Here is a 15,436-nt window from a genome sequence, read left to right on the forward strand (position 1 = left end):
GACAAACAAATAGCAAAAATAATATTTAATATTAAGGCACATAGAATCATTTAGTGAGCTAGGATCATTTTCTTATATGGTATGATATTTTTTTTAAAGATTACAATACTTCAAATATAATTATAAATACTCACTGGCTGCTGTGGGCCTTCTCCCCCCAGAACACGGAAGCCAAATCCTGTTTCAATGTCCCTCTTTAGAAAAACATCTATGTCTTTGGTGTGAGGCTCTGTGGATAAGTAATACTCAGTCACTATTGTGTAAGAAATTAAAATTTCTAAAAAAAAAAAAAGGCTCAACAGAAAAAGTGATAGTTTACACATACGTCTGCTCTCCAGCAGGGCTTTGGACTTTAGGTACATCTCTGTGGCATCTCGCTTGGGGGAGTCAGTGGAGCGCAGGGTGCTTGTGTTGGAGTGGTAAGGCAAGGCCTGGGGAGCTGAGTCTGTGTTGCCGTCCAGTGTCTCTGTACTGGCTGTCATGTCCTGTCTCTGAAAAGAAACATGGATCAGCACCACATAAAATATTGATTCATCATTTTTATTGAACAACATTTAATTACAAATTTAATTTTAGATTTTCATTAGATCACACATCCTTTGGTGTTCACCTGTGAAGGACATCACACATTTTATTGATAGTCTCTACAGCTCATTATCCCAGACAAATGGCTGAGCATTTAATGATGATAGATTACCAAACGCAATAAAGGTCATTTCACTGGCTCCTTTTTTTTTTTAAACAGACTGTTTTCACTTGATGTTTCTTCTATTGTTCCAAGGGCTAAGCAAATGGATTTGAATGTAATATAAAACCCATGAGACAAACTAAAGATTTCCTCATGTCTGTGACAGCCCTATTCAAGCAGAAAGGGCAAGTTCTTTATCTGTAACTGTTGTATTAATAATACCACCATATCTAAAGAGGCTCATCCATGCTTCATTACCATTGCAATCTCCTGACAATAGCCCTAAGAATACAAATACTGAAAGGAAGTAATTAAGACCATTTTTCAGTGCAAACAAAGGAAGGCGCCCAGAAACATAATCAATATTCAAATTTATTGCTATCATTTAATTTGATGCAACAGAGGCTTACTGGTTAAGCTGAAGGACACAATGCTTTGAAATTAAATTGAGGGATAAGTCTCCAAGGGGGGAACACTAGTGAGGAAACAGGAAAAATTGTGTTTTTACTCACAGGCTTAAGACTTTTCACAGGGGATGTTTGACCTATGGAGAGACAGAAAAAAAACACAACATAAATAATAGGGATTGTGGATATGATCGGGAACACCAACCGCCACTAAAATACTGTCCACCAGATGGCACTGCCTTTCTGACACAAACAGCAGCAGTGAGCAGAAATATAAACCACTGAGTTGCTCTAAACTCAAGAGATGTACTCACTAAATGAAGCTCCACTGGGGAATATACAGCAATGTGCAATTAAAGATACATAGAGAAAACAAAGGTAGTACAGGTGCAGGAGTGCTGACTACATAGTGCAAGCCTGTTGCGGTAAGAAACCTAATGAAAGCGGTTGTGATTCATGCATATAATTCAATGACCAATAAGCCTCTTTCCTCTCTCTGTACAGTACACCCACATGTTCCATCTCAAACGCTCATATGGTTCCCTACAGATCATCCCCTACAGCCCCCTCCTCCCTGCACTTCAACTCCCTGCCCTAACTGGATTAACAAATACTGCTCTGGAGCCTGTAGCCCTGTGGGGCTGGACCAACACTTTGCCTGATAAGGGGTTAATCGAGCCTGATACAGTTGCATTTTCCCACTTCACTGCAAAATTCCCAGTCTAGCATCAAAGCTATCAACTGCATGAAGATGTGTGCTTTGCACACACCTGAAACACCCACCCACACTGCTCTTTTCTTTCCATCCTTGCACTAATCTCTGCTCATCTTCTGTTCAGTAATGCCCATCACTCACTTACTTACTCACTCACTCACAGTCTCTCTTTCTCTTTCTCACACACACGCACACACACCTCTTCCAAGCCAAAGGCCATTTTCTAAAGAGAGTTAAAGGTGTATTAGTTCTTCGGCTGGGCAGACTGGTTGGGGCTGCTTGGACTGTAAGGTCATGCAGCAGGACATGGTGATGGTGACACAGCAGTGAGGGTGACTAGTATGGAAGAGGAAAGAGGAAGGTTAGGGTGAGCCTTCTTTGTATAGACATTTATCCATGGATTTTTAAGGGGCCATGGATACAGAAGCATGCAGAAATCCCCTACTCCCTGCTGATGATCAAAGCCAATCCGGGGTTCATCGACTTGCACAGTGAATCCCTGAGGCAGGTAGTGAAGGATGGAGACATCTGAAGGGTGCCTTCCTCCCATCCCCACACTTATGTAATTTCTGCTCTGGAACTTGCAACAGACTGTATTTCCCCACAACAGGAGTCATCATAAACAGAGATGGGTTGAGTGGATGAAGAATGCTTGAGAAATACTCAAGGTGTACATTTTCTCTGTGTAGACAAGCTGCATCTGATGGCAAGAAATATGGCTCTGATGGATCGAGTCTGATCATCATCAGCTGATATGGAGGTGCAAGGTGGTTCTGTTCAGCTAAAATAGGCATCTCTTTCTAGTGTGGTGACCTTACATAGACCACAGACAGTGGCATAACCCAGGGCTCTACAGCACAACAGTGTGTGGTCAGTCAATGCCTCCCAAGCAGCCACAACACTACCTCACCTCCTGTCAGTATCAACACGCTGACCTCACCTCTCATGGGCAATGTTGAAGTTGTATTGACAGCAATAGCAAATTTCGCCAAACACAGGCGGCCATAAACGCATGAGAAAAAATGGATTGATACAATAATAGGAAGAGAAGACAAATACACAAGCAGAGAGAAAAACAACAATGTAGATTCACAGCCATTTAGTGTGCCAAGTAAACCAATGTACATATAGACAGGCAGACAGAAAGACCAGTAGTTGGATAGTCAGATAGACAGTTGACAAATACAGAGATTTATTGTTTTTTGGGTCACTCACCTCCTCGCAGCACTAGGACATTGACCTCGCTGCCCACTGGTAAATCTTTAAGGATGTCCACCACTTGGGCGTGGCTCAGAGTTTGGACATTTTGTCTATTGATCTCCTTAATGACATCTCCTTTCTGCAGGCCACGACACCACTGGGCATCCAGGATCATCTTCACTTTCTGGCCTAGCGGGCAGTCAGCGATGGCAAATCCAAATCCTCCTGGCCCTTTGACCAGGGGCACACTCACTAGCTCTGGCTGCATCATCCCTGTGGTCACCTCTCCACGCTCCCCCTGCCTCCCATTGGGCATGGCAGCTACAACAGGTCGGCCGCTGGCATCAGTAGTAACGTAATGGAGCTCCTGGGAGGAGCCATGGAGGACATCACCTTTCACAAGCAGTGGCTGTCCATTGATAAGAGGCACAGCTGTTACCACCTCACCACCATGCAGGGCCTGCTGGGGCTGGGCAGTCGGTGGAGGAGGAGGAGGTGGGAGAGGGTCATCGCTGTCTAGATCCACATCTGGTGGGAGTGGGTAGCCGCGGCAAAGAACCATGTCCACATATTGGTTGATGGGAATGGACTGGAACATCTGCACCACCTCTGGATGGGTCTTCCCCAGCACACACATCCCATTAATCTCAACAATCACATCACCTAAGACAGATGAGGAAAAGAAGGCAAGTGACACGGCATCTTTCTGGTATTTAATCGAGACATCACTTCTCTACATTTCTTTGGAAAGCCCTCATTTCTTTGTCAGATAATTCTTTCCTCTAAAATGTCCTTTTTTTTCCATCACTGCTCTCATATTTTCAATTTGGCAGCCCCTCTACAGTATCTCTTCTCTTTCCTTTACCACACACACACACAGTTGTACTTCTATCATTGTGAGGACACTCACTGAAATAAGGCATTTTCTAGACCCTTACCCTAACCTTAAATATCACAGCTAAATGCCTAACCTCCACTCCTATCCTAACCCCAACTTAAACCCAATTCTAACCTTAACCCTAAAACCAAGTGTAAACCCATTGGAAGTGGGAAAAGGCGAGGACCAGCCACAATGTCCTCTTTGCCAAACATAGAATTATGCTCTAAACTGTCCTCACAAAGAGAAGTGCAAGTGTGTGCACACATACACACAGACACACACACACTGAACTCATAGGACAGTGTCACTTTAAGTTACCACAACAGGAGTAAAACAAATCTGCTCAGGTGCATCATACAGCCTGAGCCTATTTGTCAGTTAAATAAGATGTTAACATTTATCTGAACAGGAAAACACTTTCTGTCTTGTCTTCCAACTTATTCTGTGGTGACTCGTGAAATTGAGAATGTACATTTTCAGAGGTTTTGCTCACCAGATGCCATCTTGTTGTCATGAGCAGCAGGGCCATCACTGAGCACATTTTTCACCTGCAGAAACTCATCTGTGCGGTCACCTCCAATGATGGTGAAGCCAAATCCCTGAGTGCTCTTCTTCAGCGCTGTGTGGTACATCTCCCCTTTCAGCTGGTTGGAGTCTGCAGTGAAGCCATATGCACCTCCCTTACCTGTGCATGAAGTATACAAGTGAGTCATCTCCAAACAGTGCAGCAAATACAGCAATGCTGGTTAATTAATTCATATACTTCCTGAAGGCAAAACCCATCTATGCCTCCACTAGTTATACACATTATGTGCTGAGGATCCACAGAGAATGTATTTCTACTACAACTTAAACTAGACAAACCGATTGGTACAGACCTTTGTGTAAGGCCTGCTGACAGAGGAACAAAGGCTGACAGATTAAATGACACAAATGTAAGCTTTAGATGCTCATTTATGTGGTTCTTCGACTGCAAAACTATATAGTGATATAGCTCCTTTGACAGTGCCCAATTAGGCACAATGTCCTCTCTTACCTCCTCACAACTGCAGTCAGTGACTCAGAAAAAAGAGGTTGCCTGGGGAAGATAATTTATAATTTAAGTAAGGAAGAACTTAAGGTCAGTGGCTACATCAATATGGACCAGCAACATGGCTGTGGCATAGATAATACACTAGATGACCAACAGTCAGGGTCACACTGTGTTAAACACCACAGTCCCTATCAGGCATTGCTGTGGTATCAGCATTTTCAATCATGAACACACTATTTTTTTCCTTGCAGCCTGATGGACTGCCTTATAGCTTCTACTCAAAAACAGTAAACCTAGAGCTAGCTGGTGACAAATGGTGTGCACTCTAGCAATTGTGCCTTATTTTGAGAGAATGTGATGTGGCTACAATTTTTCAAACGGAAAAGAGATGATGTCTCAAAATGTTGCAAAAATAATGTGTCACAAAATCCCACTGCACAGCTGGACTTGCTACGTCCCACAGCAGTGTGCTGTAGCACACCATTTGGGAACCACTGGCCTAAAACATGAACTACCACCAACCTACTGCAGCTAAAGATGCAGTTTGTCTGCTATCTCAACTCGATTTTGTGAAAATATTCACCAACCATGGTTTGAGAACAAGGCTGGTATTATTCTACGAGAAACCCCACAATACCTTTGTCTGCTTTGCAATACTGTCTGACCTGCCTGTTCTCTGTAGCACTTAGTCCTGAGTTCAGTCATTCATACTGAAAATGTAAACTTATTATACCAAGTAATGTAGTTTCATTCACACAAACCACTGTAAATACTGCATTTGTTGGGAATTATTTTCAGCCATAATTGGTGCAGCTTTTCAAGATCACAACAGCAACTCTTGGTTGGAGAGTAACAACTGCACATTTTCCTTCTCATTTTGTCCAGTTTTATAAACACATTTTAACTTTGTGAGGAAATCTGAATATAGGCAGCCTCAAATTCAGCAGTGGTTCAGCAGTCATCCACATCCAGCACAAACATGAATGGCTGTGAATAAGTGTGACTTATCACAGTTGGTGTGGGCTCCAGATGTCCAGACTGTTGCATGGATCAAGCAAAGCTAATTTGCATAATCACCTTCAAATTGCTTGATAAACTCAACATGGATTTTTTTCCCCTTCCCCTCAGTGAGTACTGAAATAACCATTTGACTACACATTTGTGTGTGAAGGAACAGACAGAGCAAATGGAGAGAAAAAGAAACAGGGAGGAAGTGAGTGTGGCATGTGTGAGCCTGTAGTTGTGTGGGAGAGTCCAAGGCAGGTCCCTGTGCCAATGTTTGTGGGCAGACTTTGAAAGCCAGAGGCAGACAAAACCATGAGAAGCACCGCATCAAAGAGCCATGCTTTTTGATTTCTCATGTGTGACTCAATTGTGTTGTAAATCTACAGTGACATTATTCAGCATAATTGGGAAGACATCTTTCTTATACATCAATGGAGCAATAGGAGCTACTGTGTCCAAGACTGCACCTTGAGGAGCAGAATTTCAAAGTGACAGGCGTTATAAGGCTAAGAGAGAGGAAAGGAGCAAGTAAACACCAAATTACCACAATGCACACATTTCATGAAAAGGCTGCTATTTTGTGGTGACAAACATCACAGAACAGTGTCCTTTTCAGCATCACCACATAGAGTCAGCTGAACGTAGACCTCAAAACTGCTAATATTCAACAGACAAATAATATTCAATGAAACAGAAAAGATGTTTCATGTATATGGATATATTTTTATACATATTCATATTTTTTATTTATGTTTTAAAGAGACAAACTTAAAACATATAAAACCTTATGGATCATCCCGGATAAAAACATCAGAATTATAGCCTGAGCTGTAACTGTCGAATGATGATGCTGTGGTTTCATCATAGCTACCATCTGACAGCTCACTAGGTTGTGTAATCTGTAATCAGGGGTGAGATGGTGGTTTCCTGAGTCCCAGCACACCTGAGCAGAGAGAGTCTGATTATGCCTGGCCCCTCTGACATGCTGTTCCACCAGCTGTTGCCACATGCACTGCTAAAAGCCACCCCCCTCCTCTGCTTCCCTCCCTCACTCCCTGAATCCCTACCAGTGCTACGGGTCTATCACCACTACCGCAGCATGTTAATCTGGGTATACATCTATTGTAATGAAACCATACGTAATTCATACGGTTTATTGCGGGAAAGAAACAGACTTGTCAACTTAAACAACAGGCCATTACTAGAGCACTACCAAAAGCTTGTACTACAGTATGAGCAAACCAGGAAACGAAAGACTTTTAGTCTGTTATTGTTTGAGGCTCCTTGAAGGCTGACAAGTTCTGATGAAAATCCATGGAAATATTGACATTCCCACTGTGTCTGTTCCCAGGAAACATACTTATCACAGCACACTGACTAAGGTGAAAGGATTGGGATCTACACAGAGGCAAAGTAATTAAACTATAATTATATTTTAGACAATTAGCTGGTGTTCATGTCCAGAGTGATTTACAGTGCGTACAGAAATAGAATAAGCTGAGTGAAAATGTTACATGACTCCAGTTAAGCCAAAACTATTGCTGTTGCTATTAAATTAATGTGAAGTAATAGAAGTATTAGGTGAATTAATAAGAGCACAAAAAGGAAGAATTAGAAAGAGTGGTTGAAGGTATTAAAGCAGCAACAAAGAGTTTCTTTATGCTAACCTAAGTCTTACCAGAATTTCTTGTTTTTGTTTCAAGACAGACAATGACAAAAGCTAGTGGGAGCAATTACAGCCTTACATGTATTTGCACGTCTTATAAACCTGAGGAAGCTATCAGAACCTACAAAAATACCTCATGATCTTTTGAAAAGTCACTGTCCTTTGTGCTTTATGGCAGTGCAGTGATTGCAGGTTTTCTTGCATAGTGTGCATAGTTTAATTTTGTGTGTGCTTTATTTAACTCTACTGCAGTTATGACATCCTGGAAGCTTTTTTTCCTCTAACAATCCAAACACAGAGAAAGTTGAAGAGGGGCACAAGCTCTGCGATGCTGTTGTTACCTTGGGAAGGTGCTGCTGAGGCTTGTTGAATTACAGCCGTCTCCTGGCTCAGCTTCTTCTTTGCTTCTAGTACTGGATTCTCAAACTGGGTTTTCTGGTTGATGTGGCTAAAACATAAACAGGCTCAGATTTAAGACAAACCCCCCCCACACACACACACGCACACACACATACACACACACACTCTCTCACTTACTGAGCTTACTGCACCATTTCTTTGTAATTAATTATGCATGCAACCTCACTATAAAGGAACCATGATTTTGCAATAGAGGGATAGAGGGACAGTATAGTGGTGCCATTATAAATACATTCATAAGCACAGCATACATACAGTAAAGGCTGGCTTGTCTCCTCTTTATGTGGAGAAACTACTATAGCTTTTAGCCATTTAATATTGTAGGAAATAAACCCCCCGACCACCAGCAACATCCTGTTCCTCTACAACAAGGTAAACAGCCTGTTGTCCCCCTGGCAAACAAACCACAGCCATTGTTTCATGGCGAACTCATTTAAAGCTAAAACACTGGCAGCTACAAGCTCCATCTATATGCCAATGACTCTCCTTGTCCAAAGTGTGCAGGCTTCTTCCTCATGTCACTTCTACCTGGGAGGGATCCTTCTACAGTATGAGCAATAAAACAACACGGGCGTTCCCATTTTCTTTTCATCACAGCAGATTGCTACCTCCCCTTCCAGCCCCCACTCTCCTCCCTCCATACATTCTAGCTAAAAATCTCCCTGCTCCTCCGTAATACTGTTTCGCTAATTCCCCACTGGGGTAGTGTGCACAAAAAACATTTTGTACAGACAAATGTACAAACAAGGTGTAGAGATTTATACAAAAACTCTATATGCGCACACACACAGAGAAACACTGAGAGCTCAGCAAAAAATCACTAAGTGTTGTGTTCCTGTACAGGTCAGTGCATGTGAACACCTGCAAAATTTCATTTTGCCACCCACTGATAAACAATGGGAAAATCCTGATCACAATCATTAACTGTTCTCCAGGTTAATGTTTCCTCTCTGCATGTTACATAACTCAGAGCATCCTCACCTGCAATTTACAAAAATGAGCCATGTGCTACATCCTTTTGTTGATTTTTTTAGTATTGATTTATGCTTGTCCACTGCTAATGCACACTAACTAAGTATAACACACATTTGTACTGTGATCCTTCTAGTAAAATGTGTTATTTGCATTTGCTAGGAACAACTCAATGTTTGTGATGAAGGCAGCTGCAGTACCTGGAAAATACAGACATCAATAAATCAGTCGATATCAGTAAAACTTACTCAACATAGTATGTTCCGTATTGTGGATCGTCAATTTCCTCCCAGCCATAAGGTAACTCTGCAAAAAGAAAATAGTGCGCCATTGTGCTGCAGAAAGATACAAATAGGGAGCACAGACAAAGATAACAGAATGGAAGAAAGAGCAGGAAGAGCAGGCACAATAATGAGAACACAGTGATCTGGGAGTTGTAACCCATTCAAAATGGTGGTTAGATAGAGCAATAGTTACCAAAGTATTTTTTTCCCTGACTGCGACGCTTAGCATAAGAAAACAGGCATGAAAAAGACCTACAATAATTTTATAAATATTTCGGTGGTTTCAACAAGCAGGCCAGCTAGAATGGCTGATGTACATCATGCCCCGATGAACTTATCAGGCAGAGTGAGAGAAAAAGAGGGAGAGAAAGAGAATAGCTCTTCATGCAAGAGAGAGCTTTGGAGTTGCTTTTCATAAGCAACATACCATCCAGCCTACCGTCCGCCTGTAAAAATCCATTAAAACCAGGCTGGAAGGGTCCCACTCTTTTAGCCGTGGCCACTCTCTGTCTCTGCCTGCACTTAAGCCAACATTAGCATCCTGACATTAAGAGACATGCCTGGAATTCCTTAAAGTAAACCCCAGCTTTAGATTTGAGAACAACTGGGTCATATGACTGTGATGCTTGGGAGTTACTCTTAAGTTACATGTAATGTTAAAGAGATGTTTATATTTTATCCTGGTTGGTTATTTATGGATCACATAACACAGCACAGTTTTAAGGTATGCCTTTGTGACAATTGAATGTGTTACAGAATTTCTGTATGTCTGAGTAAAGCAGCTGTGTATTGCAGTCTACATACCTCCATCCTCACACTTCTCAGGGGGCTTTGCCTTTTTTGCCAAGCGGGGGTCCAACCATGTGGTCGTCTTGGTATTGTGACTGTGGAGCACAAACAGCAGCCAGAAAATATCAACAAAAGACCTGTGCCAGCAAAGAAACTGCTACCGAGGTACAAGTTGCCAAGGAAAGAATGTGCCACAATAGAAAAATGGCAGCAGTGCATTATCTCTCATGCACAAGGGTTATTGGATTCATAAACAAACATCTGATCCATTGCTTTATATTCAGCTGTCACATTACTCTGTTTATGGTTTGGTGGCCTTTTCAGAGGGGAGAAAAACTCCTCTGAATGTGAAACATGACAAACTCGTTTATCTTCAAATGTGTTAAACAACTGAGGTGTGTAATCAGGAGGAAAATCACAATGGTCTTATTTATCTTTTATCTTCAGGGACAAGAGGCTTAGGGCCAAATACGAACAGGGTCACACGAACATGTGCATGTGTGTACACTCACACACATACAGTATGGGCCTCTGAGAAAGGTTGGTTTACTCAGTTGTTCTGAAATCAAAGAACTGATTGGTCTAGAGAAGGAGTTTAACATGTTAGTCTCTGAGATAAAAGCCGGGCTGTTTGGTAAAGAAGAAAACTGAATCAACTGCGGCAGTCAGTGGCAATAAATCTAAGTATTTATATCTTCCCGAAGCGCTGCGCTTTATTCATGCCATTATAAATACAGCACAAAAATATTTGAACTCTTGTCATTAAAGTTTGCTATCACTGAAGGATGAGAATATGTGTATTTTACCCAGACCATTTGTTATTTCCTTTTTATGTGAATGTGTTTACTGTTGAGCTTATTTTTTTAAATCACTATGATGAGAAATGATGTGACTTGTAGATCACAAACCCATCATTACACACGCAGGATCAAGCCCAGCTCTACTGTTATGCTGATTAGACACTGATTTGGTACTGACAGAAACATTTATCTATTTTTCATTATGCATGAAGACGATGGCATTAAACACAATGCTACTAACATCAGATACACAACCATAACTTTGATTTTTAATATCACATCTTGTAACATACCCCACTGTAGTTGAAAGACGGCATAATTAACATAAGCAACAACACACAAGTCATCCGTTTCCCAGGAATTCAACCAGAGAATACACTGCACTACATCTGTCATAGCTAACGTCTGTAGCGCCCTCACTGTTTGTGTTACAGCTGTTATTGTTCTATTTATCTTATGATCATCAAATTACATGGAAAGATCCAAGCCCACTGGTTGCTACTGACATGCTAAGCAATTTCCTAAATCAACTCTGCTCAAACAAGAGTCATTTGCATTTGGTGGGGATTATAAGACACAGAAAGGCTTTAAATCTTTATATAGGAAAATGATGTAACATGTGGCACCTTTATTGGATAAATCACATAAAATACAGTCATTGCTTGCTAGAAAAGTTGCTGAATTTCAGCTGAAGCTCATCAGTTAATCAATAAATAATTGTTTCATTATTACAAGGTCACATGACCCATTGATTGTGTTTTTCACTTACTCTATAAAGTAGACCATGCCGGTCTCCGTATAAGCCATCTCCCAGTTAAGGGGCAGGGGTTCCAGGCTGTCATCACGGGGAAGAGAACTCCATGTGCGGAAGTCCATGGTCCCACTGGACTGGGTGTAGCTAGGCACCGCTTTCCTCCAATCTGCTCCCTCTTTGTGCTCTGGAGAGAGGAGGGGAAGGATGGATTAGAAGAGGAAGATAGGGAGAAAACAGCATACAGAGACAAAGGTTAACCTGCAGGAGCAACTCTGCCCTTCTGTTTTCCTGCCTACTGACAGGAAGAGGAGGGAGGGATGATGTCGCTCATGGGATTTGCATGTGAGTGATGGCGTGCATGTGTTGGGCAAAAGGCTGTTCTGCATTTGCATGTGCACACAGTTAATGCTTAGGCTTATGTGTGTATACACAGTCCCCTGTTGCTGCAATGCTGCAGGATAGAAAGTGTAATTTGAGCCCTGATTTTCTGTATGATAGTACTTGTGCTATTCACAAATATCCTCTTGTATTTAGTGATACTCCCTTTTAAAGAGAAACTGCTCTACAGTTAGTACAACATAAAACAAAGGCTGTCTTAATTGACTTAGCACTTCATGGCTTCCCTCAGAAGACCGTTATGAAGGGATGAAAAACACAAATGCTTTTTATCCCTTTTTATGTGGAGCTAACCTCCTCACAACAGAGGATGATACCAAAAGATGTCATGCACACCACAAACAAGAATTTCTGGGAGAAATGCACCCTAAAGATGATTCTACCTGAATTTTATAGTTCAAAATTGCCAAAAATCCAACCACAGAGTCTCCCGGAAGCATCAACATGTTGGTTATTTTCAGCTTCTCAACAATTTCTTCCTCTCAAAGAGACAGAAAAAAGATGTTCATAGTGTGTTTGAAGAGGCTGTATACACTCTAGCCATGTAAACACTTGAAAAACCAGCCTGAGGGGAGAGCCATGAGCAAAACTGGAGTCATCAGTAAGGTTCACCGCAGGGTGAGGGCCCACTTGATGACCAGTCAGAGGGGTTATGGACAGGCTATGGGGAGAGGGGCAGGGTTGATAAGGGTGGGCTAAGCAAAGATGGGGGAAGCTGCAGTCAAGAGTTTAGAGACTTTAGAGCTCACATTTTCCATTAACCTCTTTTTTCATTCAACCATATCTCTGCCCATCTATGGTTGGTCTGAGACTTCGCTACCACAGCTGCGGGCTGAAGCAGAGCGGTCATTTGTGACTGGTTTCTTTCCATAAAAAGAACTCCTGGATGTGTGGGTATTGTTTTGTGTTTGATTTCAATATGACAGAGCGGTTGGGTAAACATTTTGGATTTCTGTGAATCCCTTGTACAGCTGAGCAAGCAGTGTTTGAGCTGTTTCATTGTGTAAAAAACTACTATTTTCAGCTTGGACCTGCCTCACTGTTCACCCCAATTCTCTTACCAAGAAAACCCAGGTATGGTGCACACTATATACCCCATTTCTACTGGAGTGCTTTTCTCCATGTGAGCATTAAGGACAGATTAAAGCTTGATCACATACAGCGTCCTGCTCTCAAGGTGACTCTACTACAGTATATTAGACAGTAACAGTAACGGGACTGCAGGAGGAAGATCATCTTTATTATATCTTTATTTCTTATAACTAAATGTGATATAAGATGAGAGTTAGGACAGTGAGGTCATTGGAGCTACAGAAAAACTGCAACTTAAAGTTATTTTTTTATTATTTGAAGGCTTGCTTTGGGTTTCTTTCAGAACAGGACTCTGTTTTCAAACTAATGTACGGTTTTCCATGGGCTTGTTTCAGATCAAGCTCAAAATTCTGGACCAAATAAAGGAATCACATCCAAAACATAGAGAAATAAAATCATAACTACAACCAGATAGATATAATTAGACACCACCAATGTTAATTGTTTATGTTATTTGGATGAACTAATTCTTTAAACCGTATTTGATCTGGGACTACAAAATACTACAACCTTAAGTGACCCACAAATGAGCAGATGGGATGATAATATAAGAAAGATTAATAACCTGCTCAGTAGAAAATTCTTTTGGTGCTGTTTTATGTAATGGATTGAGGTGTGCACGGCACTGCAGTGTTCTCAAACACCCACTGGGCCCAAATATAATGTGAAACCAGTCAAAATCATTACGTCTTACAGAGGAACAGACAGTGACACTGACCAAATGTGACAATTCCACAACCAAAGGATAAACAGAGTCTGACTGAAACTCTATTATTTAACATGATATTCTGTGCTTTGACATTTACTGACCAGGCAATCCATTGACAAGCGGTGGCCTCTCATCATCATCTTCTTCCTCAGGGACTGCGCTGTCCTTCCTGTCCATCTTACTCACTGAGGTTGTACGTTTCCTGGGGACGTCGCCACCGTAGTCTTCATCAAACAGCACCTGATCCACCAGGTCTGGCTGGACTAAGTTGGGCTCTGCTGGAGGCTTCGGTGTCCCGTAGTAGTTTCCTTGCAGAATAAAGGATGGGACAAGCAGCCAGAGGAAGAGAAGAATAAAAGAATGAGGGAGATTTACTCATTAAAAAATTCCACCACAAACAGAAAAGATGACCACAGAAAAGAAAGCTACAGTGCAGACCGAAGGAAAGAAAAATGAACAGTAAGGTTGTCATAATCTCTAGAATGTCGATGTGGGAGGCAATGAGAAAAGTCAGAGCTCAACAATGTCTAACATCAATCCAATTCAACTGATTTAATGATTAATTCTCTAAATGTCACACACCAGCACCCAAGGCTGACTATTTACAAGTTTCAGAGGTCTGCTTCCTCTGCATGACTTTCACGTCTCTTAACCCCCCTGCTTTGTTTTCCCTCGATAACTGCACCACAGAGCTGTCATGACTCATGTAACATTAAAATCAGTTCACTTGGAATTTGCCAGCAACTAATTACACTGATCACTGAATACACCAATTATCTATGTCTCAGCTTGCTTTTTTTCCTAATGAAGAAAAACCTTGTGCTACAGATTATAAATATTCAGTGGGATAACTATGATCTGTAGAGAGAGGGGAGAGAGTGCAAAACTTTGTCAAATGATTTGCTCGTTTAGCTCATGGGACGATCCATCTATGTGGGGCTGGTGAGCAGTATATGAAACTCAATTTAGGTTTAGAATAAGTAATTACTCAAACTCTATTAGGATTATATATAATGTGCATACAAATTCATATCCCTAGCATTTATTATGATTGCTTGCTTAATACGGCTTTGTCAGATGTGTTTACACAATAATATGAAATTAATCTTTTGGCAATCCATTTGTAAGGTCAAATACTTACCCTGGTTCATACAATAAGTCATCATCAGATTGAGTCTGCTCAGCTAAATCATGATTTATAATTAGATTAATTAAAGAATAGGGAGAGATACCACTGGGAAATAGGGATTTTCAGCAATTTAATTAGCTTCCACAAACTTGATCTTATTTTTTTTGGACCCAGCTGTGTAGGGGACCATGGTATTATGAACCTTTGATGTACTTAAGTGTGAACATGCAGACATCACAAATGCTGTACTGTAAAAGCAGCAGTGATCAACTCTGGATCTTTTTATAGCTTGGTACAAAGAGTGAAGGCTGACAACAACGTGCATGCCAGGAAGAACAGAGGGCTCTGAGGAAAACATCACAGTCATTCCAGCAACTTTACAGCAATACAGCAACACCGCCACAGCTTTTTTGATAAGTGAGCCCATCTCCAGCCCTAGCCTTATCTCTTCAGGCATGCCAACTACAATGCACAGTAAACTGGCCTAATGCAGCTTT

At 41.4% G+C, this 15,436-nt stretch overlaps 1 protein-coding gene across 2 annotated transcripts in view; it reads right to left on the reverse strand.

Moving 5' to 3' along the window:
• magi3b (membrane associated guanylate kinase, WW and PDZ domain containing 3b) overlaps window positions 1–15,436 on the reverse strand; it is a 109,896-nt gene that overhangs the window by 9,423 nt on the left and 85,037 nt on the right. For both annotated transcript variants that reach the window (XM_026307571.1, XM_026307572.1), the window contains exons 4-13: window positions 13,912–14,118; window positions 11,629–11,797; window positions 10,075–10,154; window positions 9,235–9,292; window positions 7,936–8,042; window positions 4,384–4,575; window positions 3,026–3,673; window positions 1,201–1,232; window positions 326–491; window positions 135–229 (exon numbers count right to left, since the gene is read on the reverse strand). In XM_026307571.1, the coding sequence (XP_026163356.1) occupies window positions 135–229; window positions 326–491; window positions 1,201–1,232; window positions 3,026–3,673; window positions 4,384–4,575; window positions 7,936–8,042; window positions 9,235–9,292; window positions 10,075–10,154; window positions 11,629–11,797; window positions 13,912–14,118 (1,754 nt within the window). The remainder of the gene's footprint in view (window positions 1–134; window positions 230–325; window positions 492–1,200; window positions 1,233–3,025; window positions 3,674–4,383; window positions 4,576–7,935; window positions 8,043–9,234; window positions 9,293–10,074; window positions 10,155–11,628; window positions 11,798–13,911; window positions 14,119–15,436) is intronic.

Source organism: Mastacembelus armatus, chromosome 5 (genome assembly GCF_900324485.2).
Source record: "Mastacembelus armatus chromosome 5, fMasArm1.2, whole genome shotgun sequence".
Classification (NCBI taxonomy): domain Eukaryota; kingdom Metazoa; phylum Chordata; class Actinopteri; order Synbranchiformes; family Mastacembelidae; genus Mastacembelus; species Mastacembelus armatus.